The 22,505-nt window shown below is 47.8% G+C and overlaps 1 protein-coding gene across 4 annotated transcripts in view; it reads right to left on the reverse strand.

Moving 5' to 3' along the window:
* Positions 1 to 22,505, reverse strand: part of ABLIM3 (actin binding LIM protein family member 3) — a 100,291-nt gene that overhangs the window by 21,401 nt on the left and 56,385 nt on the right. For all 4 annotated transcript variants that reach the window (XR_008528709.1, XM_054568209.1, XM_054568206.1 and 1 more), the window contains 3 exons: positions 16,006 to 16,093; positions 4,177 to 4,235; positions 1,885 to 1,956 (listed from right to left, as the gene is read on the reverse strand). Coding sequence is in view for 3 of the 4 variants with exons in the window: in XM_054568209.1 (XP_054424184.1) it covers positions 1,885 to 1,956; positions 4,177 to 4,235; positions 16,006 to 16,093 (219 nt within the window). In the remaining variant the exon portion in view is untranslated. The remainder of the gene's footprint in view (positions 1 to 1,884; positions 1,957 to 4,176; positions 4,236 to 16,005; positions 16,094 to 22,505) is intronic.

A 22,505-nucleotide genomic window follows, 5' to 3' on the forward strand; every position in this document is an offset into this window, starting at 1 on the left:
CAGAGTAGCTGGAGGTGAGCGCCACGAAGGGGGGAGTGGGAGAGCTCAGGAGGGAGACACATGCCTCTGCCAGGGTGTGGGGGTGACTGATCTCAACGTCTAAGCCCCCGGCTGGAGCGCACAGTGGCAGGAGTCCTCCGTTGCTGCTGTTCATCTGCAGCGGAGCTGCTTCTCACAGGGGTAGCTCTGCGAGCTCTCTCCAGGGTGAACAGCCTCAGGGCCGAACTGACATCACAAAGGTGAGCAAGGCTCCTCAGCAGCTCAGTGGAGACCAGCCAGGGACGCAAGGAATTACAGTGCAGCCTCGGCCTATGCTGAGCTCGCACACCTTGGTAACTCTCTGCTGGAGACAGGCCCACTTCGGTCAATAACCTTCTCACAGTGCAGGCCCTGAAACTCAGCTCATTAATCCTGCTGTGGTCTGGCCCCATTCATAGCACCGGGGGGACGATCATCTCTCTTATTCTGGACAGGAATCTTCAATGAGTACTGCCCATGTTCAAAGTCACTTGTCTTTTGTGGGAGCCACATGGCAGTATTGACCCATATTGGAGTTGCAGTCAATGATTACTATTACATCTTTTTTTTTTTCATTTGAACAGAGGAAGAAAGGAAAGGAAACAGTCCCATCGATGGTATTATGCAGCGATCAAGGAGGAAACTGGATGTGTCTTTGGAGTAAAATAATGATCTAGCAATGATGGGCAGGGCCCACCCAGGGCTGGCTGGATTGAGGACCATCTCTAGAGCTTCTTATTAGGGTCCCCTGCTCTAGACACTTACTCCCCCCAACTCTGCTCGTCTTGGCTCCTTGGACTTGAGAAGGGCTGGAAGTCTGGAGTCAGCCAGTCTGAGGTTCGCTTACTGTCAGGACCCACCTCTGCTCTTCGTGGTCCTCCCTGGCGCTGCCTCCCCCACCTCCTTTATCTTTCTTCTGTTTATCTCTTAAGTTTGAGCTTAAACGTTTCTTCCTCGGATTCTTCTCCCAATCGGTCCTGGACTGCCAGGTCCCTCGGCTCATCTGCAGCACCATCAGAGCACCCTGTGCTTTTTCTTCCTAGCACTTTATCAGAACTGCACCTGATTATACACAGAATTATGAACTCCGTGTTACACTTCATGCCGGTGCAGGTGACCACCGTCTCCCCAGTGCAGAGCACAGCATGTAGTGGAGCAGACACTCAGCATGCATTTGCTGAATGAATGGAAGAATAAATGAATGAATACATTACATATCTAAGGGACATCTGAGGTCCTCTAACTCAACTCTTGTCCCTTTTGCCACATCCCTGGCAATGATGAGAATCTCTGTGTTTGAACGCCTTTAGGGACAAGAGCTCAGACACATGCCCAGGGTTCACTCCATCCTTGGACTTCTCACATGATTAGAAAGCTCTTCTTTATGTTTGCAAATCCTTTCTGGCTATGTGTCCACATTCACATGGCTTCTTCCTCCTTTCTGCCTCTTTATCACATACCACTGTCTCCACATTGATATCCTACCCAATACCCACTGTGAATAGTGCTCTGATCCCAAAGTTTCTCTTGCCCTTGTCTCAGGCAAGTGATGGGGAAGGATGCGCTGCTTTCAGGGCTCATCAAGGGCTCCTGATGTTGCTGCACTTGCTCGTGTTCCTACTGATCTCGGTATTATCCCTGCAAGCCTGTGTTTACTAAGCTGTGTGCTCCCCAAGGGCGGGAGCTGTCTCTCCCTGTCCCCCACTGTATCCTCAGGACCTAGCACAGAGCCCAGCACATGACAGGCCACACCAGATAATAGTAGCTATCATTTGGTTGGAAACCTGACAGCTGTCCTTCAAACCTCTTTAGATCCCAGGATGGGGGATAAGAAAGTCCTTGCGGTGGCCAAAAAGTAATACATACGCAGATGACTCGGTTGGGTGACCCAATGCTGGATCCAGGGGGTGAGATGGAAGTTTCAGACGTCCGCCGGTGCTGTGGGGGAGACAGGACAGGAGGGGTGAGAAGCCGCGCTCCGACTTGGTGGGAAGGGGAGACGGGGTATGAGAACACAGCTTTTCAGGGAACATTAGCAATGATATTAGAAGCACTCTCTGGCTATTTCTGTACTTTTTCTTTATTTTCTGTCTTTTAAAGCAATGTCTGAATGAAATCAGAAGTGCACAGATTTCAGGCTGTTGGACTGAATGCGAATTTGTTTTTTTACATATATGTCATTGGCCTTTGAGATAAGGAGTTATTCATAAAACTTTTTATTTGGGGTAATCCCAGTCAATAATGTATTTACTGTAAATGAATAAAATTGGTTAGCACTCATCCCTTAGTAGTTTGTTTATATTGTACAAAATATAAAAGTAGGTTAAACTTCATGTAATTGCATAATATACTGATTGTTTATGGTATATCCATTGCAAATTGACCTCAACCTCAGTGATAAAAAATCTTTCTCTAAACAATGGAAATGATGGACTAATGGCTTCCTTAGCAGAACAACACTATGTCAATTGTAGTGCATCTCAGGGAGTGACAGTGTGTTGTAGTTAAAAAGTAAACAGATTGGACACCAGGGACCACTAATAAATGGTGTGATTTTAGGGATCTCGAATTCCTCATCTGTGCAATGAAGAAGCGGGTCTTAGGGATTGCTAAATTCGCTTTCAGATCTCTTGTCCTACAATTTAAAGCATTCTAAGTGGGGCTACACAGCAGTGTTTCCCAAACCGTGGGTTATGAATGAGTGTGGCTCTGGGGAGATAAATTTAGGTGGAACATTTGATAATACGGAGTCCTAGAGTGACAGAATAAAATGTAAAATTCTATTTCAATCTCTCAGATCAAGGAGGAAGTCTTAGTTTGCTGCTAATACAATTCAACAGCTGTCTTGACAATTGCTAATTCCCCATCCCCCCCGCCCCACCTTTTTAACGAAGAGAGCACAGGCAGCATGACTTAGCTGGACTTTCCAAGATGTATTCTTAAGAATTATTTCATTTTCATCGAATTTACTTTACAGTTACCTTCTATTTATAGCAAGTAATACTGGTTTTCCATTTGATGATACAAAGCTTTATTTTAAAATTTAGTTAAGTAAAAAGTAGTGAGTTGATTTGAAAAAAAGAAAAATATTAAGTATATACTGATACAAGTGGCACATAGATATGGCAGAAAGCATCAGGGTTATCAGGGTTTTATGGACGGATGACTAAAATTTGAGAAATGCCACCACAGAGGAGGAAATTGAGAAAGAAAAGGACTATTAGGTCTTCCTACACCTTCAAAAGGAGAGGCCTTGGAAGAAATAAGGAAAAAAAACCTCATGGCTCAAAAAATTATGTATCAATGAAGTGGCTCTTTCCCAAAACTTACGTTAGATGGATGAGGCGGCAAAAGAGACAACATTTCACCAGCTGATCAGAAATTGTACACACGTGTTTTTAGCTGAGACTCTAGCAGGTGACTTTTAATACAGTCCCAAGGGACCAAGTTGGTATCTGAGGGCCAGAGGGCACCTTGGAGGTCACTGAGTGTCCTCCAGCACACACTCCAGATGTCTCCTCCCCAGCACCAAGGCCCTGGGAACGGAGTGAGCCCCTCCTTGCGGTTCTTGGATCAAGAATCCAGAGTCACAGGACCCTCTGGTGCTTGTCAGAGCCCAGCCATTCAGAGGGCGAGGACCTCAGCTGGTCCAGCATGTGCCTGGGGACTCTGGCTGTGTTCCGCCTGGTTGCATTTCTGTGGGCAAATGGCTGCCTTCTTTAGACCTTGGTTTTCTCACAAGCAAAGCAAAGATAAAATTCCTTGCCCCACGTGCCCCATAGCGTGAAAGAAATCAAATCAGACAGTGACTGTGAAGATCTTTGGCAGACTCTCAATCCCTGTGACAATATTAACTATTATTTTAGTAAGTGACCTTAGGCTGGTGTACATCAGAGAGGCTGCCATCTTGGTAAGCAATGGTTAGGGCATAGCCTCCCCCCAGAAACACTTAAAAACTCACATTAAGACATTGCTGTACAGTTTTCAAAATGCTCTCACATCTGTATCAATCCCCTCAAAAGCCCCCTGAGGTGGGTGTTACCACTAAGGAAATCCAAGGATACAAGCACACATTTGGGAACATGCCCACTAAGGAATGAGTTTCCGCTAAAGCACAGCCCCTGCAACCCATAGCAAAAAGTAGCTGGGCTGGCCTACCTTTAGCTTCTTCTCTGCCCGGGCTGCCTGTTTGCAGATTGGGTGCCAAACCTCAGAACCTAGGGGGCCAGGAAAGTAACAGAGGCTCAGACCTTCCACACCTGTCAGCATTGAAGTCTCTTCCCCACCTCCCCACCTCCATTTACTCCATCAACAACCTGTGTGCCCTACACAGCACCAGGAGGACCCCTGGTTTTCCTGGCTCTCTGCTGCTCCATGGACTCAACCACCCATGCATTCTTTCTGCCTGTCCAAAGCCTACCCATTCCTTAAGTTCGACGTTTCACATGACATCTTCTTGCAAACTTTCTTACCTGCCAGCTGAGCGTGATTACTCTCTCCTCTGTGATCCATAGTTCTTTGTATCTCTATCAACGCATCTGGCCTTAAATCATAGTAGCCTGAGGATTTATCACCCCAACTAAATTAAGAGCTCCTTCTAGGCAGGAGCTGGGCCTTATTCATTGCTGGATCTCCCACAACATCCAGCATGGGACTTCGCTGTCAGCGGAGTCTCTGTAAATGTTTGTGGGTGAGGAGATGAGTGGACGATTGGCAGTGAGTGACATATAGCAGGTGGTCAATAAACGTATGTTGAATAAATGAACGCCAGTGGAGGTGAAATAAAGTGACAGACAGACTGTGGTGAATTCCAGCCTTCCTTTCTCTTCAAAGACTTATGACAGCCTACAAGAGCTATCACATGTAAGGGGAAGAAGTGTCATGATGTCTATTCTGCTTAAGAGCATTGTCTTGACCTGCTAATTCCTGAGGGACTTCAGACTCTTCAAATTTAGTATATTGCATTTGATTGTGGGGGGGAAACCAGTTGGCCAGCCCCAAACTGAGAGGCCAATTTGGAAAGGCATGAACAACAGGTGGCCAGTCACATGTTGGAAAGGAGCCCCAAATATTACACATTCCCCAAAGAAGGGACAGGTGTCCTGGATTAGAAGAAAAAAATAGGAACATATTATCCCATTGGTGCCATTCCTTTTGTAACCAGCCCTAGAAGGAAAGGGGCCAGCAAATGGCTAGATTCCTGAGCACCCAGATGGCATTTGTTTGTCTTACTTTTTTAGGATATACTCACCATTACGGTTCGTTGCCTGGAACCCGAGGCCTGGAATACTGGCTCAGTGACAGGGGGTTGGTTTAAGGTTGAACAGTTAGACCCGAAAGCAAAGTGAAGACAAGATGGACAGATATAAGAAGCCCTGGGCTCTTCCTTGTTTCTACTCAGCCCCTAACACCTCCTCTTTATGGGTCCCAGTTTTCTCATCTGAATAACAACGAGGTAGGATTTGGATGGTCCTGAAGATAATTTTTATCTCCAAAATTCTAATTTTAGGGCCATTTTGTCATTTGTGGGATAGGGATCTTAGATTCTTGTTTGCTGACGTTCTTGGGTGTTCCCTAATGATTCAACACGACTTTAATTCCCTCTACATGAAGTGCAATGGCTCTCAGAGCCCAGTAGAGGGACTCTGGGTCTGCGGCTTGATCCAGCAACCTCAGGGTGTGTCTACTACGAAGCGGTGGGTGGGGATCCTTGCTTTGAGGAGTTATTAGAGAGAGCATTTCCAGGCCCTCTCTGAGTTGCTGCTAAACCAGAAGGAGTTGTTTACCACTGTGGCTCTGGGAGGAAGCACGTGTTTCACGTCACTGTAGGAAATGGATGAGGTGGACACAGATGTCTAAGGTCAAAAGATTAGGTGAAAGAGGCATAGGAAAGGTAAAAGGTCAGGCACAAGTTCTCATGGGGGGAAACCATGTGTAAAGGGAAGGGGTGGGATGAGATGGTCTCCCTATGTCACTGACATATCTGTTCTGAAATAAAGCTGAGCCGCAAAGGGCTTCAGCACTCCGCACACGGGAGAGCAGGTTTATAAGATGTGAAGGGTTAGAATCAAAAGGGAGAAAGAAAATAGACCTGAATATGAAAAAAAAAAAAAAAAAAAGAGTTTGGGAGTTGGCAGAATATCATTTAAAGATGGGAGAAATGTTTTGGTAGTTGGGAATAAACTTAGATAAATGAAGGTAAGGAAAAACGATTTGTCCTCGAAGACCCCTATGAAATTGTAGTCAGCTGAGCTTCTGCCTTTACTTAATAGCTCTCCAATGTGACACAGCCACAAAGGGAACACCCAGGGTGAAGAGGGAGGTTGTTCTCTTCGATGAGCTCTATCCCCACAGCCTAAAACTGCACTTGGCTCACGTGGGTTTCATAAAGGAACGGATGAATGACTGGTTGGACCCCACCTTTGTGTTTACTCCTATCCAAAAAGACACAGTGATATGCACCCAGAAGATGATGGCAACCATAACAGAAGGGTGAAAAGGATTTTTAAAAAATATTTTAATGCTTCTCTGTGGAAGAGGGATGAATTCATTCGTTATGTTTTGTAAAGGAGAACAAGGATCAAAGGCAAAAGTTTCAGGGAAGGAAAATTTAATATCTGAAGTTTGAATGGGCTCATGCTGCGAGTGGGCTTCCAGTCCCTGTAAGTATTGAAGCACATATTGGGTGTGTAAATGCTCAGCAGGAATATTGTTGAGAAGATGCATCCTGTGGTAGTTACGCTTGTGAACGTTTACTATCCCTTCTAACCTCTAACTTCTAACTGTGGAGATTTTATGTTTCCATCTTAACAGGCTTCTCTGTATGGAAGGATAATTATTTACTCCTATCCAATGATCTTGACTAGAATGTAAGTTCTATATGCAGCAGGATTCGTATCTCTCTTATCTACAGATATACCTGCAGAGACTGCAGATCCTTAATTAATAGTCACTGAGTGAATGCATCAACAAAAGAAGCATGATATGCTATTTTAGGACGGTTGAATTCTTTAAGCCAGGCTTAGAGATTTGGACAAGTGGTAGAATCTGGACTCTGATTTGACAGCTATGATTTCAGAGTGAGTGTCCTCGAGAACATCCACTAGCTTGGGGTGTGTCAAAGTGTGACTTGTGGCCCACCTGCCCAGCAGCCTGGTAAAATGCAGATTCCTAGGCCCCAGAGGCCCCCCCCCCCAAGCCAATTTCCTGGAGGTAGGCCCTGGAAATCTGGGAATTTAATAAGCTCCCCAGATGATTTATGACTGTAGATTGGAGAGCCGCAGGGCTAAATAGTGGTTAACACTCCAAATTTGTTCCCTTGGGATGTCATGGGATAGAGAAATCAATTTTACAAGACAGGACTCTTTAACTTCTTGTAAACATTCAACATTGTTTCGTTTGCTAGGCTCCTGGTTCCACGAGTCACCCTCTCATCCTTTGAGACTGTCTCCTACACTTCCAGGTTCCGCAGTTAAAGCCTTCTGTAAAGGTTATGGAAGTGAAGGATTAGCCATCTCTGTAATCAGCTGAATCAGAGATAGAGATCTAATTCTGTAAAACTGTCCCTGAGCCAGGAATTCAGGCTGTTTATGATCCCTCGCAGAATCAGCGTTCAGTCTTATCTGACTGGCTAGAGCACCTGTAACATTTGGGACTTATTTCATGTTTGGGAACCCACTCACCTCTCTGTTGGACGCTGAAATTCAATTTGGCAACTCTTTTATTTTTTTGCATTAGTGGATATTTCATGCCAAAACTGGAGCTGGTGCCATAGTCTCCTGGAAGGCCCCTCTGAGGTTCCAAACAGAGCAGCGGCTGAAGCTGGCCCACTGAGGGCTCTGTTTGGGCAGCTCAGTGTTTTCGTAAATATTTTTGAATGAAAATGCTCTGAGACCCTGTAGGTGGCCAGTGACCCTCCCTGCTGGCTGTCTCCTGGCCCTGCTCCCTCATTTAAGCAGGTTAAGCAGGTGGTTGAGTTTTCAACCCCCATCCTCGTCGGCCTGTTCTGTTACAGCAGATTTCTTATCTGGATTTCTCTTAGCCGTCATAGGGTGAAATTTCTGAGTTCTGCCTTTATGTGGGCAGCACTACCTTAGTGACATAGACCTGCTAGGACCTTGGGACGGCTTCTTTAAAATCTCCTCCCAGATAAACAAGTGTGGTGTATCCATAGAATGAAATATTATTCTGCCAGAAAAAGGAACAAAGCATTGATATATGCTACAACACAGATGAACTTAGAAAAAGCAGCCAGGCATGAAAAGCCACATATCATATGATTCCATCTACATGAAATATCCAAAATATCTAGGTAAATCTATAGGAACAGGAAGCAGATTGGTGGTTGCCAGGCATTAGGGCGAAAGGATACGAGCAGCAATTGCTTAATGGGTACAGGTTTCCTTTTGGGGTGAGGAAAATGTTTTTGGCACTAGCTAGTGTTCACAGCATTGTGAATGTACTAAATGTCACTGAAGTGTACACTTTCAAGTGGTTCATTTTACGTTATACGAATTTTTCATAGGTATGCATATATAGGGAAAACATAGTGTATATAGGTTTCAGTATTATTCGCAGTTTCAGGCATCCACGGGGCGTTTTGGAATGTATGCCCGGCAGATACTAGTGGACCACTGTACATGCAGAGCACTTTCTTAGGACAGTGGCTGCCTTTGACTAGGTGTGACATAAGTGTTAGCTGTTTCTGTCATCATTACTTTTTCTCCCTTACCAAAAAAACCCCCTGTTTGCCAGGATCCGGATCCAGTTAAGGGGAAAGCAGTAGGGAAAGACTTGCAGGGTGGTGGGTGGGGTTTACTTTCCTAATCCTGCTGGGGCCCCAGGTGAGCAAGGGACTTGCAGCAAGCAGAGGACTGTCTGTGCAGGTGGAGTCACTAAGCAGAAGCCTGACTTGGCTGCCAGCGTGTCCGTCTGGGAGGTTGGGCTTGTGCCCAGGGATGAGGGCACCTCGAGAGAAGTGGAAGAGACCAGCTTGCCTCAGCTGACATGGTCAAGAGGGCTTGAAGCTTAATAAAGAGGCAGAGGAGCAAGCCTGTTTAGTTATGGTGAAGCTGGTTACCATGGAGGATATGAAGTGGGACGAGGAAAGGGGAATGGTAGCACAGAGTAAGTCACAGGAAAGAGGAACTGCTGAAGACACCCGATAGGACAGTCAACAAAATATGTTGAGTGCTTCGTATGCGTCAGGCACTAAGTATTTTTATTATTCTTATTGTTACTATTATAACTAATATTTAGAGAGAGTCTATGCCAGCTCTTGTGCTATACACTTTATAACAACCGTACTTAACTAAAAAATGTTAAGTAATTTGATAATAATGACCATAAAAATGATCATGATAAATAATAATGCCATTTATGAGCACACATGCTACTGTTATTAATAGCAATGACAATATTGACAAAAGCCAGCATTCACTCATGCAGGGCACCATGGGGAACTGCCATGTCTGCATTCCTGGGTGTTGATCACGAGCGCAGGCTGGCACAGCCGGCGGGGCCAGGCTCTGTGCTAAGCCTTCACCACCCGTTCACTCCTTTAATCCTCCCAACAGTTTGGTGATGTGGGGCCTGTGATTATTCCTCTTCTCAGATGGGCAGATTGGGGTTTAGGGAGCTTAGATGTCTGGCTGACCCATTCGTTGTTGCCTCCCTGCCCTGGCCTGGGTGTGAGCATATGACCAAAGCCAGGCTTCTTGGAGTCTCTCCGATACATTGCTGATGAAGCTGGCAGGGCGCGCTGCCCATCTGCAGCTGTGGTGGCTGGGGCTGGCCCTGCCCTTCTTCCCCCCCATGGAGGCAGCCGGTCTGGGGCAGGAGAAGCCTGAGGCCACACACGAAAAGCAGCAGGGAGAACCCCCACCTGCTGACACCGTGGGCCTCTCAACCCAGCTGTGCCGTTGCTTGGGGCTTCCCAGTTATGTGAGCTGTTCAGTCCTCTTTTGCCTAATGTTGTTTGAGTTGGGTTTCTGCCACCTAAAAAGTCCAGACTAATAAAACATCTCATTGAGCCAAAACGCCAGTATCTGACAAGTTCTTGACTTGCCCGGCAGGCAATTTTGTTTCCCTGAAAATAGAGGAAGCAACCAGGGAAATTGCTACTCTGGACCTAATTTCGATCAACATGGACAAATTGGCTGGTGAAGTGGATGTGACATGTAACTGGTGAGAAAATGGTCACATCATCTTGAGTCAGTGGTAACTTGGGAGGAGCAAGTTGGAAACAGATCCTGAAATACAAACTTAAAACTACGATACTATAGTATTATAGGATTCAAGATGTTTGGTAACCCTAAAAATAAAAAAAAATGCAGCTCATTAAAAATTAAAATATACTCTGTTTAAAATTAAATACGCTTGTAGAGTCAGACTTTAGGAAATATCAATTTAGCACAGTAGCAGGATATATTTGAAGAATCTAAAATTATAGCAGGATTGGGAAAACATAAGATTTAAAGTTTTTAAGCATAACTCCTACAACCTAAGCTGTCAGTGGAGAGATCCAATTTAAAATAACAATGCTAAATTAGTAAATAATAGCAACCAATATTACGCTACTGCCTTTTAAAGTGCAGTGTGATGAGAGGTGGCATGTCACAATCCATGACAATGGGTGACGGCTCTCCTGGACTTCTGTCAGCGTAGTGAACCGCTTATGTGGTCCTTGTCAGAGGACAGTGAGGCCTCAGCGAAATACCAACCCAACTGTGCCAGGAAGGTACCTGGTCCCAGGATGTTGTATTATCTGAACTATTAAAAAATACATAATCTGAAATAGACTCAGTTATACAAGTGAAGGGTTTTGTGTAATTATCAAAAGAAGCTTTCAGAACACCATTTTGGATTTGCATTAACACAGAACTAAGGCTTTTCACTTTATTTTGGGCCCTGGACACCTGAAAATTGGATGAAAGCTAGGACCCTCTCCTTAAAGAAACACACCCACACACAGACTTCAGCAAGTAATTTCAGGGGATTCATCAAGTTCAGAAGGCCAACTGTGAAACACAGGTAGAGAATTTTAATAATAAATAAAAGAAAACAGACTTAAACAAACCTTGGCCCAGGGACATAAACCTCTCTAAACTTTCTTATTGTCTGAAGTGCAGGTACTAAGGACTTTGGTTCATAGGGCTGAGATGACAAAATGGGATATTGCATTTAAAACTCAGTGTGGCACATAGTAAGTTGCTTGACAAATACCAGCTGATGACATTTTATTTGCTGTTGTTATAATTATTATTATTACTATTATTAGCAGGACCTATAATTTGTTATAATATTTTCCTTAGCAGAGCACAGTTTGTCCTAGGATTTCATAAATGACTTTCTGCCTGGTGAGATTAATTAAATACACAAATGATAACAGGGACCTGCTTAAAATGTACAGCTGACCTCCTGTTTCCAGTGCTATTTTCTTCTCAGGCCCTCAAAACAGCGGGCATTTAGTGTAGACAGAAGGAGAGAAGAAAAGCTTACTTTTCCTTTTTCTTGTGTATAGGCACATTTAGAACAAGAGTGAAATCTCTCATGAACCACATTCTGGGTTTTGAAAAACTGCTGCTGGTCCAGCAACTGTAACCTTTGTGACTTTAGCATAAGCGTTGCCCTGAACCTGCAGCATTTTGGCTGTTATCTTGCTGCACAAAATCAGTGACCTAATTCCCTGGTGAAGCCCAAATGAAGGGTTAGACAACAAACAGATTAGAAATTTGGCATCTTTACAAAAACAGTTAAAAGACTGAATGCACAACAGAATTTAAATAAAAGGAAACTTGCTCTTGTCTCCTGGGGCCTCGGAGCTTCTCATCCAGACAGATGTCAGACTTTTCCCAATTAGAGCCCTTCAGAAAGCCATTGCACATCAGGCAGAACACAAATAACCTGACCAAGAGACCCTCCCGAGGCCCGGTTGCCAGCGCCGTGCATTCGGTGTCTGGCTGTGGAGCTGGCAGCCTGGGTGTATGCACTTTGTGGGCTTCCTAACACGGTCTCTCCCGTGTGTCGCTCTGTGGGCACTCAGCACCCTCACACCGATCTCCCGGAATATTCAGGAGGACGTTGTGGAGTACGCTTGTCCTCAGAGCTCTGGGTGTGTGGGCCTGCCTCGATTTCTCCACTAGGCAGTGCTTCCTCCCACCGTGGGCGTCTGCACCTGCTCTTCGCTCTGCCTCCACAGTCTTCCTTCCCTTCTTCACCCTCCCACCTCCTACTCACTGGCAAGATCTTGACTGGATCAGGAGCCTTAAAACACGCTCCATTATTCCCAAATTCCCCCTTCACCGCACTTAGCACAGCCTGTCATTGAGTATTTGTGCTTCTGTTTGAGTCGAGTCTGTCTCCCCTTCCTGACAGCACACCTCACCCTGGAAGGAAGTACTCCTGCCTTGTGCACCTCCAAGCACCCAGCGCATCACAGAGAGCTTGCCACAGAGCATGGCCTCCGGATGAACGAAAGACATTGTAATTATCCTCATTTTAATAGGTGAAGGAAGAGACCAGAGAAAGAAGTTACCTCTTAAGGTCACAGCCCATTAGCGAAAGTGCTGACCCCTGAACCCCGGAATCCGGGCTCTAAGCCAGTTCTCACCACTCCTGCGCTGCCTAGGAGGACAGTTTTCTTGCCATTTCTGGGGAATATCATTTCAATTTCTGCTGCCCCCATCTTGGGAGGGTGCCCAAGTCAGCCACAGGGCCAGCTCTCAGTAGGAGCAGAATCTGCACCCCACCCCCGTCCCCGCTGCCTGTGGCTAACACCCCTCCCCCAAACGCCCACAGCCCAAGTCAGCATGACTCTAGCTTCGGACAGCTGGTCCCCCTCATTCCAGGACCACTCAGCTTCTCTCAAGTCAGGTCCTTGAAGGCCCTGCAATTACTCCCACTCTCCCAGGAGCCAGAAGGGTAGAGATGGGGATAATTAAGGGGAAGGGTGACAGGCCTCTTGCCACCAAGAATACCTCCTGCCTCCTGGAGGCATTCGTGCCCCAGGCTTGATTGCACATCCTCTCTCACCATCACAAAGCTGTCCACTTCATCACTTAGCTCTTTCAGCATTCTGTAAGTTCTGGTCACAAGCTGGGCTTGGAGGACACCGACACAGGAGGCCGGGAGCTCCATGGGTGCAGGGACTTGTCTGGCTTGCTCACTGCTGCAGTACTGAGCCCACAGGCAATGCTCAATAGATATTTGTAACATGAATGAACTAAGAGGCTACCGTGTGTCAGGAACTTAGCAGACCTCTACATACAAGGACTGTTAAGAGCTGATTTGACAGGCTAGGAATCTAGGTTCAGAGAGCTAAGAGACTCGCTCAAGGTCAAAACTTAGGAAGTGGTGGAGCGGGACTGAAAGCACCCAATAGGGGAAGATTAGGATTGGAAATTCAGGCAGGAAGGTGAAAATGTTGATTACTCTACAGATGTGAATGTGGGGGCAGTCTCAACACTAGGAAGTGTGTTCACCCAGGAAGGGAGAGAGGAATGCCATACAATCGATTTTCAAACCAAGTGCCAAGTCCAGATTCCCGAGGTGGTCAGGGCCCATAAAGACAGTGTGCCGTTTGCGGAGACTCAGATGGGCTTCCTAGCACATAGCACAGGGTCCTGCAGCAGAGACTGTTCAGGGGCCCAGGCCCCGAGGGGTCGACGCTTATGGGAAGTGGGAGGGCTGGTCCTTGCAGGGGCCTGAGTGAGCAGGCAGGACCTGGGTCCCAGGAGGTGGGATGCAGAGACCCCTGGAGTCGGAGTTATAAGGCCCTTCCTGCTCTGTCTCTGCATGCTCTGGTTCTCATGCAACCCTATTCCTCCCTCTGGGCCTCACTTTTCCTATCTATATAATGGGGGTTGTTGCTTTACAGTCTCAAGTGACTTCTGGGATCCTCCTACCTCTAGCCCTTGTGTGACTATACACACAAGTAAGTTGTTGTAGAGTCACAGCATTTTAGGGATGGTCACCTAGCCAATTCAACATAGGAATTTCTGCTCCAACCATTGAGCAGATGGTAAAAGATTCTGTCAAATAGCTCTAGGTCTGTGGTTCTTAACCAAGGATGATTTTGCCTCCAGGAGACACTTAGCAATGTCTGAGATATTTCTAGTTGTCACAATGGGAAGGGGGTACATTATTGGCATCTCATCTGTAGAGGCCAGGGATGCTACAAAATACCCAGCAATGCACAGGACAGTCTCCATACCAAAGAATTATCTGGCCCAGAATGTCAACTGTGCTGTGGTTGAGAAATCCTGTTCTAGGCAAAGGGACTCATTTTATCTTGCAGGAACTCCTGGACCTGGGCATTTGTGGCTATAACAAGCTTGGTAGGAAGACACTCTGTGCAACTAGCTGCCTGGCCTTAGAGCTGCACTGCAGGGAAGCCAGGAGGAAGGCCCCTCACTCCTTCCTAAGACAGCTGTTCACACATCTGGAAATGGCTAGTCATAGCAGTTCAGCCAACAAGGAACACCTGTAGAATGAGCGCTTGTTGGGCCAATGTCAGAAGCAAGGACTCTCAGGGAGCAGGCCAAAACTCTAATGCAAGCTGGAGGGGACCAGGTGTAAACAGGGGTGTGGGGACTCAAGGAGGAGGGAGTGTGTTAAGTCGTTGGGGTGGGGGTTGGGGACGTCTGCGGGGTTTATGAAGTGGGTAGTGACTAAACTGGGCCTAGGATTTCCAAAGGAGGCATGGGAAGAGAAGTTTTCTTATTGAAGACAAGGCATGCAAACAAAACCCGGAGGCATGAGGGCCATGAGTTCATCTGAGGGGCGGAACACCATCCTAGCCACAGGGCAGGCCTGGTCTGCTCCCGCCCACCTGCCTCTGAACCCCAGCACACTGGTTCCTCCAGGTCTCCAACACCTGCCATTTCTGTACCCGCTTCAGAGCCTGGCAGATTCTATCCCCACACGTTGGTGCACCCCTCCCTCCCCTCTTTGCCCAGTTAACACCCACTCTTCCTTCAGACCCCTGCCCCAGCTCCTTCTCTGGGAAACTTTCCTGATGCCCTGCCCCAGCCTGTTATGTGCTCTCATTGTCCCATTCTGCTGCCCCTCACAGCCCTTACCCGGGATGACTATTATTTGTGTGATTGTGGACTACGAGCCGCCTCCCGCACTGGAGGGCAACGAGGGTAGGGCTGTGGTTGGAACTCACTGTGCCCCCAGTGCAGAGCCTGTACGTGGTAGGGGCTCAGGAAATAGTTGTTGAATGGATGAAGAAACAATTGAAATTTGGCAGCTTAAGTGTTGGGTGGGTTCAAGTCAAGGCAGGCAGTTTGAGACCTCATGAGAGGGTCCTAAATGCTAGGCTAAACTGGTGGGTAAGGAGGGGCCCTGCAGACCTCTGAACAGGGCTGTGAGGAGAACACTGTGATGCTCTCAGATGACGGACTGCGCAGAATGCGGAGGATGGAACAGAGTCTGGAGACTGCTTCGGAGACCGTTGCAAGAATCCTGGAGCCAGAGGGCTGGACCCTGGGCACGGTGGAGGGAAAGCAGCCCCGATTTGCTTCTAAGAGGCTGCTATATCCCTCCCTTTCCTTTTTGTACCTCCTGAGAGTCCACAGGAAGACAGGCAGCAGCCTGGTGTGATATTCTGAGGCACGAGGAGAAGGGAGGGGAGGTGCCGCAGACACTGCAACTCAGGCTGCCCTCTGAGGTTTTCTGACCCCTCGGCCTTGTTCAGCTCAGCCTCCCGCCCCCGGGCAGAGCCAGGGGAGTCTGCTCAGAGCACTGCCAGGGAAGCAGGCCAGCCAAGCAGCCGGTGGAGGCGCACAGGGATGGGAGGCAGATTACATGTCACTTCATATTAGCCACACCGGCAACTTTCCCGAACCACCCAGAGAGGGGCGAGTTAATCGCAAATTTGAGGATGAGCCAAAAGCAAAGATAACACTGAAATAAAAGGAGGTTGTATCTCCTTTCCAGTCATGTGTGGATCGGAACGCCTTACCAAGTGTCAGGTTTGCTTACCTGTGAGGTACATCTCCTCCCCTTCAGTGAACATTTGGTGGCAGCGTACACACCTGGCACAGGTTGGGTGGTAGTGCTTCCCTCCTGCCTATGGCGGTAAAAAGGAGAAATAGGAGGTCAGACCTGGGGCTGTTGTCCGGTGGGGCTGGTTGGGTTTGAACATTTCCTGGGCACATTGGTGTTGTTGGCGTCTTCATGGCCCTTAGGTTGGATGGGAGGCTACCCAGGGGAGTCCAGAACTATCTAAAGTCCATGAGGAAACTTGGTAATTCTACACCATGGGTCCCTTGTGGCAGTCCAGTGGGCTTCTCTGGACGCCTGCACGTCTATTCTTGCAATAGAAAGGCCCTTTGGAGGCTACCGGTCCCACCTCCTTTCCCGACAAGGAAACGATCTTGCTTTGAGGACATCCCACCAGGGGCTCCTTCTTGGGGCCTTTACCACTAGTGGGACAGCAGATGATTTTAAATGGTGCATGGACCCAGGATTTAATAACATTGGACCAATGAAAAAGAAAAGAGATCTCTTTTTTCTTTTCAAGGAGAAAGTACCAGTTTGGTGCAGTATGACTTTAACATCTATCCCAACTTACTAATCCACCTTTTAAAAAATGAGAACAGGTGTGAGACTTGGAGCCTCACAAGCAATAGAATCTAGCTAGAACTCTATTTATTTTTGGTTATGAGCAATATGGTAAGTGACCCTGGTTCTCCTGTTATGCTATGTAAGTTTCCTTATATGTAAGTGAGCCAACTTAAAGACACGTTAAAGTATTAGTTAAGAAAGAGTACATGAGGTTCATAGGCACAACATCAACTGTGAGAGTGGCATGAGAAGGCCAGACTTTTAGCACACAGTGGGCGAATAAAGGCACCTACAAAGTCAGGACCCGTTGGGAGCCTCTGACCCACAGGCCACTCCCCTGACTGTTGTGCCTGGGCACCTCCACCCCATCCTCAGCTCTCCCCACTCTGGCCTTGGGTGGGCCCCTCCCCTATGCCCACTTCACTGCTCTACTCTTATTTGAAGTAAAAATGAAAATGACTCGCAGCTACAAATTCTCCTGTAGGGGAAGAAATAGCTTCAGAGAAGGTTGTGACTCGAGGTCTCGCTGAAGCCAGTAGCAATGTTGGCGCTGGACTCTCGTGGGCCAGGCACCAGCCCAGCCCTCACCCCCACGCCTACGGTTCTGACCCTACAGTCCCAGCCAAGGGGGCTGGAGGCTTCAGTGGCAGCTCCGGAATTTCTACAGGGGAGGAGCTTGGTGCTGTGGTTGGGTTGGAAGGTGGGGCTTGTTCTGAAGGTATATTTTGCAGTCAGGGCAAGGTTTTCTTGGGGGGGATAAGCCTGGGGGAAATTGATGGCTGTTGGGAGGGGCTGTTAAAGCACCTCCCTAATGCCCAAGCCATCACTTGGTCTGATGCTAATGAGGTCCTTCCAATTCAAAAATTATAATTGCATAATGGTGAAGGCCTATTTCCAAACCTTTTTTGCTAGTAGAGGGGGGAGTGTTTGGGCATAGGCTTGCATATTCTGGAAATACTTGATTTAGTCTAAATGCTTAGCAAGAATGTGAAAAGGACAGATTTTTTAAAAAGGAAAAAAAGAACCCTCCAATGTTCCTTGTTTTAGTCTTGGTGGTTTGTGTGGCTCCCGCCAATGATAAAATGTCTTTATCGTCATCAAAGCAAACTGTGTTCAAACTTTGGAAGGAGCCTGCTGTTTTCCTAAGCGGAGACATCCTGGCACTGCTTCTCCCGTACCACGACAGGGATAATCGGCTTAATTAGTAGCCTCTTCCTACTCTGTGTCTCCTTTTCGTTTGAATTATAGACCTGTTTTTCCAGGGTGGCAGAGCCCATTGGCAAAACTGAAGCTTGGCATCTTCCTAAATGTCATGCCCCACCATCCAGCCACCGCTGAAAGAGGCTTTGCACCCATCTCGGCACCCTGGCCGTGGATGGCATTGAAAACAACCTGAGGCGAAGGGGAACGAGCAAGGGGGGAAGGGAGGCTGCCAGAGCAGCGGGCACCAGCGTAGGGAAACCACATCTATGAGTCAAGATGAGATATTATGTCTGTTAACAAACTGAAGGCATGAGAACGGTAAAGAAATAGGGCAAAGATCTAGTACCTGAAAAATGGGGCCATGTCAGAGGGGACTGAGAACCATACACAAGGTAAGGAAAGCAGCACAAGGGCGCAGGTCCATGGTTCTCCTTGGTGAGGGCACAGACTAGGAAGGAAGGAGTGTGACAGGCACTCAGGACACACAGCTCTGTCACCGAGGAAGGGATTGTGGGTGGCCTGGGGAGGGAATGGGAAGGGGAAACGGAATTTAATTAAGTGCCTATTGTGTACCTGGCAATGTGCTGGGCCCTGTAGTGGGCAACTGTTGTTTTTCCTGGCCAACATCCTTCCTCCTTCTTCCAGAAATAGCATCTGGCCTTTCCTGGATGGGACTTCTCATTCCCCATGTCAGCCCCTGTGGTGAAGGAGGGCTGACCCCACCGATAAGCCTATTCCAGCTCTGGTCCCAGATACTGGTTCAGAGATGAGCCCGCCATTATCTAGTACGAGTTAGTCCCAGGATGTTTGTTGAGCTCTGGGGAAAGAGAAGCTCTCCTCCCACTGGGGATGCTGGCTGATAGGAAGGATGTCAGCCTGGAGTGACTGGTGTCCCAGCTTCCCCATCGTGAAGGAGGGCCTTCCTGAGAATAAAGCCAACACGGAAGAAAGTGGAGCCAAGATGGGGAGATATTTTGAGTGCATTTGTTTGAGCCCTGGATCCAGCTGTGCCTGAAGCTAGACTACTCCTGGGCTCTTTAGTATGGGAGCCAATAAATTTCCTTTTTGGCCTGAGCCATTTAAATATAGTTTCTGCACTTGCAACCAAAAAAAGTCCCAACTATCTATAAAGGAAAAACACACTTGTGTGTGTCTCCCTTACTCTCACACTACTACCACACTCGTAGATGTGTGAGGGTTTCTTTTCCCTCCGCCGAGCAATTCTCTGCGATATCGGCTGGGTGTCCTACAATTTAACTCAATTCTGACACTGTCTACCTGGAGAGAGACTCAGACCCCACAGGTTAAGGGCTCAGTCCCACAGGCCTGGCTCCTTGTCCCCAACACACACACTTCTAACACCACTCTAAAGTCCCAGGTTGTCACCTGTACTTTTGACTCTAAATAGGGGTTCTCACAACCCCCAACTTGGGCTTTATAATTTGCTGGAATAGCTCGCAGTACTCAGGGGAATGCTTATGTTTACCAATCTATTATACAAGGACATGATAAAGGACGCAGATGAACCCCCAGGTAGAAGCAATGCTTAGCGCAAGGTCTGTTAGGTGAGGAGCCTCCTCACCCTCGGGCACCGCTCTCCCTCCCAGCACCTCCACACGCTTGCCGCCCTGGACGCTCTCTGGACCCTGTGGTTTTGGGACACTGGAGGCTTCATCGCATAGGCATGGTCACTGAGCTGACGATGATTAAGTCCACCTCCAGACCCACGCCCCTTCCGGGAGGAGGTGGGGTGGGGCTGAAAGTTCCAAGTATCTAATCACGGCTTAGTCTGTCTGGTGACTGGCCCCTGTCGAGGAGCCCACCAAGAGCCACCTATTTAGAACAAAAGACCCTCTTATAACCCAGGAAATTCCAAGGGACTTAGGAGCTTGGAGTCAGGGATCAAAGACCAAATATTAGGACAAAAATTGCTCCTAGTGCTCTTATCATTTAGGAAATTACAAGGGTTTTAGGAGCTCTGTGCCAGGAACCAGAAGCAGAGGCATGCGTGTGTGTTTGTGTGTGTGTGTGTGTGTGTGCGTGCGCGTGTTTATTTTCTGTTCTTTCACACTAACATATCCATTATGTTAGTGTGAAATAAAAGTGTATATAGATATATTGCCAGTAGGAGTTAAGTAACAGTAGTAATCTCCATTGATAGATAAAGACGCTGAGACTCAGAAAGCGTGACTTGCTTAAGGTTTCATGGCTAGACGTGGTAAAATAGGGACTCAAGTCTGTTTCACCCCAGCAATGTGTTTTCATGACATAACGTCACTGCAGAGGCCCCTGCGGTGGGCGGCGGTGTGGGATACAGGAGCCTGGAGTGCTAGATGGTGCTCGCTCTCCGCCAGAAATATGGCATGTGACCTTGGAAACGCATCCCAGGTCTCGGGGCTCACTTTTCTCATCTGTAAAATGAAGAGGGTGAACTAGCTGATTGCTAAAAGTCTCTTCCAGCTCTAAGAAAAAAAAATCAATAGGTCTAAGATGCTAATGGAGCCTCGTACAAGTGGAATCAATTGAAACAGAGTCACAACAGCTTCCTGAGAAAAGGAGGCTCCCATGATGCTGACAGACAGTAACAGGCAGGGGAAGTCAGCCACCACTGACACAATTTCAGAGCAGCTTGGAAATGCTGGGACAAATTCCCATGTGCAGCCCTGCGTGTAACCAGTTTTCTTCCTTCTTGAAAGAAGAGTCCACTTTTATGGTCTCCCATCCCACTGACCCTTCGCCCCACTACCACGTGGATGCCTCTCCCACACCATCTTGTACACCCAACAAATGATTCTCCTGCAGGTGGCTCTCGCCACACCGAGAGCCTTTCACAGCCCACGAGGCTCCTAACTGCATGCAGAATCTGACCGCCACTTGGTACGACCTCGCCTGGCCTCTCACTGCCCCCACCCCGTTCACCCCCAAAGCCCTGACTACGCTTCCTCTTTCTCTGGTAACTCCCTGTCTCCTCCCACGACCTGTGAGGCCTAACCCCTGAGGCTGCCTTCAGCCCCCCTCCCTCTCTCCAAAATCCTGTGACTCCCACGGCACAATTACTCAAACCCAAGCATTTTTTAGATTGGTCCCTCTAGGCCTGGACTTTGTCTCTGAGCTCGGATCCGCATTTCTAACTGTCCTCCTGAAACCCCCTGGAATTTCAGTCACAACCTGCCCCAGACGAGCTCCCGGCGTCTCTGCGCAGGCCAGCTTCTTTCCCTGCACCTCCCCCCACCCCCCGCCAGGTCTGCAGAGGGCAACGCTGCACCCCTCTCACCCAGGCTTGACGCTTTGGCGCAACCCTTGGCCTCTTCCCTCTCATGTCTACCAGTCGCCTCACAGTTGTGGAGTTACTGGAATTCAATCTCTGTGATCTCAGGGACAGGGTGTTTGGCCTTTCCGCTGCCACTGTGCCTCCTAAGTCCCTCCTGCGGGGTCATGGCCTCCTCGCTGGTCTCCTATATCCAGTTTCTTTCCTTCAAATTTTGCCCATGTCCATCCTATTATCCTCTCGAAGGTGCAGCTCCAAGCAGGTCACTTCTGCTAGGTCTTCCTGCAGCCCCCTGTCACCAAGTGAATTACATTCACACTCCCCACCCTGGTATCGAGCTTTCAGACACCTGGGCCCAGGACTCTACCTGTGCTCTGTTTCATGGCTTATCTTCCATGTTGCGCTCCCAGGCTCCTTGGAAACGCTTAATAGTTTATCAGCTCTGTGCATTTGTTTATCCTATTCTCTCTGACTCCCTACAGTCTTTTAAAAACATAATCTTATCGTGTTGCTCCTTGGTTTAAAACTTTCCCATTGGCTTCCCATTGCACACTGGCCTTTTTCTCTGTTTCCTGAATGGGTCAAGCTCATTCTTCCTCTAGTTTTTCACCTGGCAGCCTCCTCATCCTTTGGGCTCAGCTTCAGTGCATCTCCTCAGAGTCCTTTCCTGGTCTTCTCTCCTGCTGAGCCCAGATGTGGCCGCAGCATCCTCCCTCACACAGTGCTGACTCCAGCAACCCACTGGCCACATCTGTCAGAATGTTTGCAAGAGCTGAGCCAGTGTGCTGCCCCCCAGCCACTGTCAGATGGGAAAACTGAGGCCTAAAAAAGCAAAGATATTTACCTCCAATCCGAGCATGAATTAGCACTTGAGTGAATATTAGAACCCAAGTGTTCCTGCTTTTAGGCTATTGTTTTTCCTTTACACCAAACTCTTTCCTGTTTCTAATTCATTAAGGTAGGTGGTCCCAAAGCATAGATGGCTTCCTGGACCCGCAGGTGTGGGAAGGAAGGCCAGGAAGGCCAGTGGACAGGGAGCTCAGACAGGGGCTCAGCCAGGGAGCTGCAAGTTGTCTCTCACTGGCAGAGCAAGCTGCGCACTGGAGGTGGAGGAGAGCTGTTGCCATGGCGATGGACCAGCCAGAGAAGGGCTTAGGGAGCAGGCTGCTAGACAAGCTGGTTCTTAAATCAGCACATTTACCAAATGCTTAAAAAAAAAAAAAAAGAGCTCTCCCATCCTCTAGTAGGTTGAGAAGAAAATCGTAATCATCACTCCCTAGTAAACTACCTGGGTCTCATAGATTACTCATATTCCCATCACAGTATTTTTGAACCAGGAATAATTTTGTTCAGCTTCTCATTTTGGACGTACCAGAGAGACAAGTTATCTGCTCAAGGTCAAGTAGCATGCTCAGCTGAGGAAGAGGAAATGGGGGAGGGGGAA

This window comes from Pteronotus mesoamericanus, unplaced genomic scaffold (assembly GCF_021234165.1).
Source record: "Pteronotus mesoamericanus isolate MK-2021 breed Mesoamerican mustached bat unplaced genomic scaffold, CSHL_Meso_final contig_2, whole genome shotgun sequence".
Classification (NCBI taxonomy): Eukaryota; Metazoa; Chordata; class Mammalia; order Chiroptera; family Mormoopidae; genus Pteronotus; species Pteronotus mesoamericanus.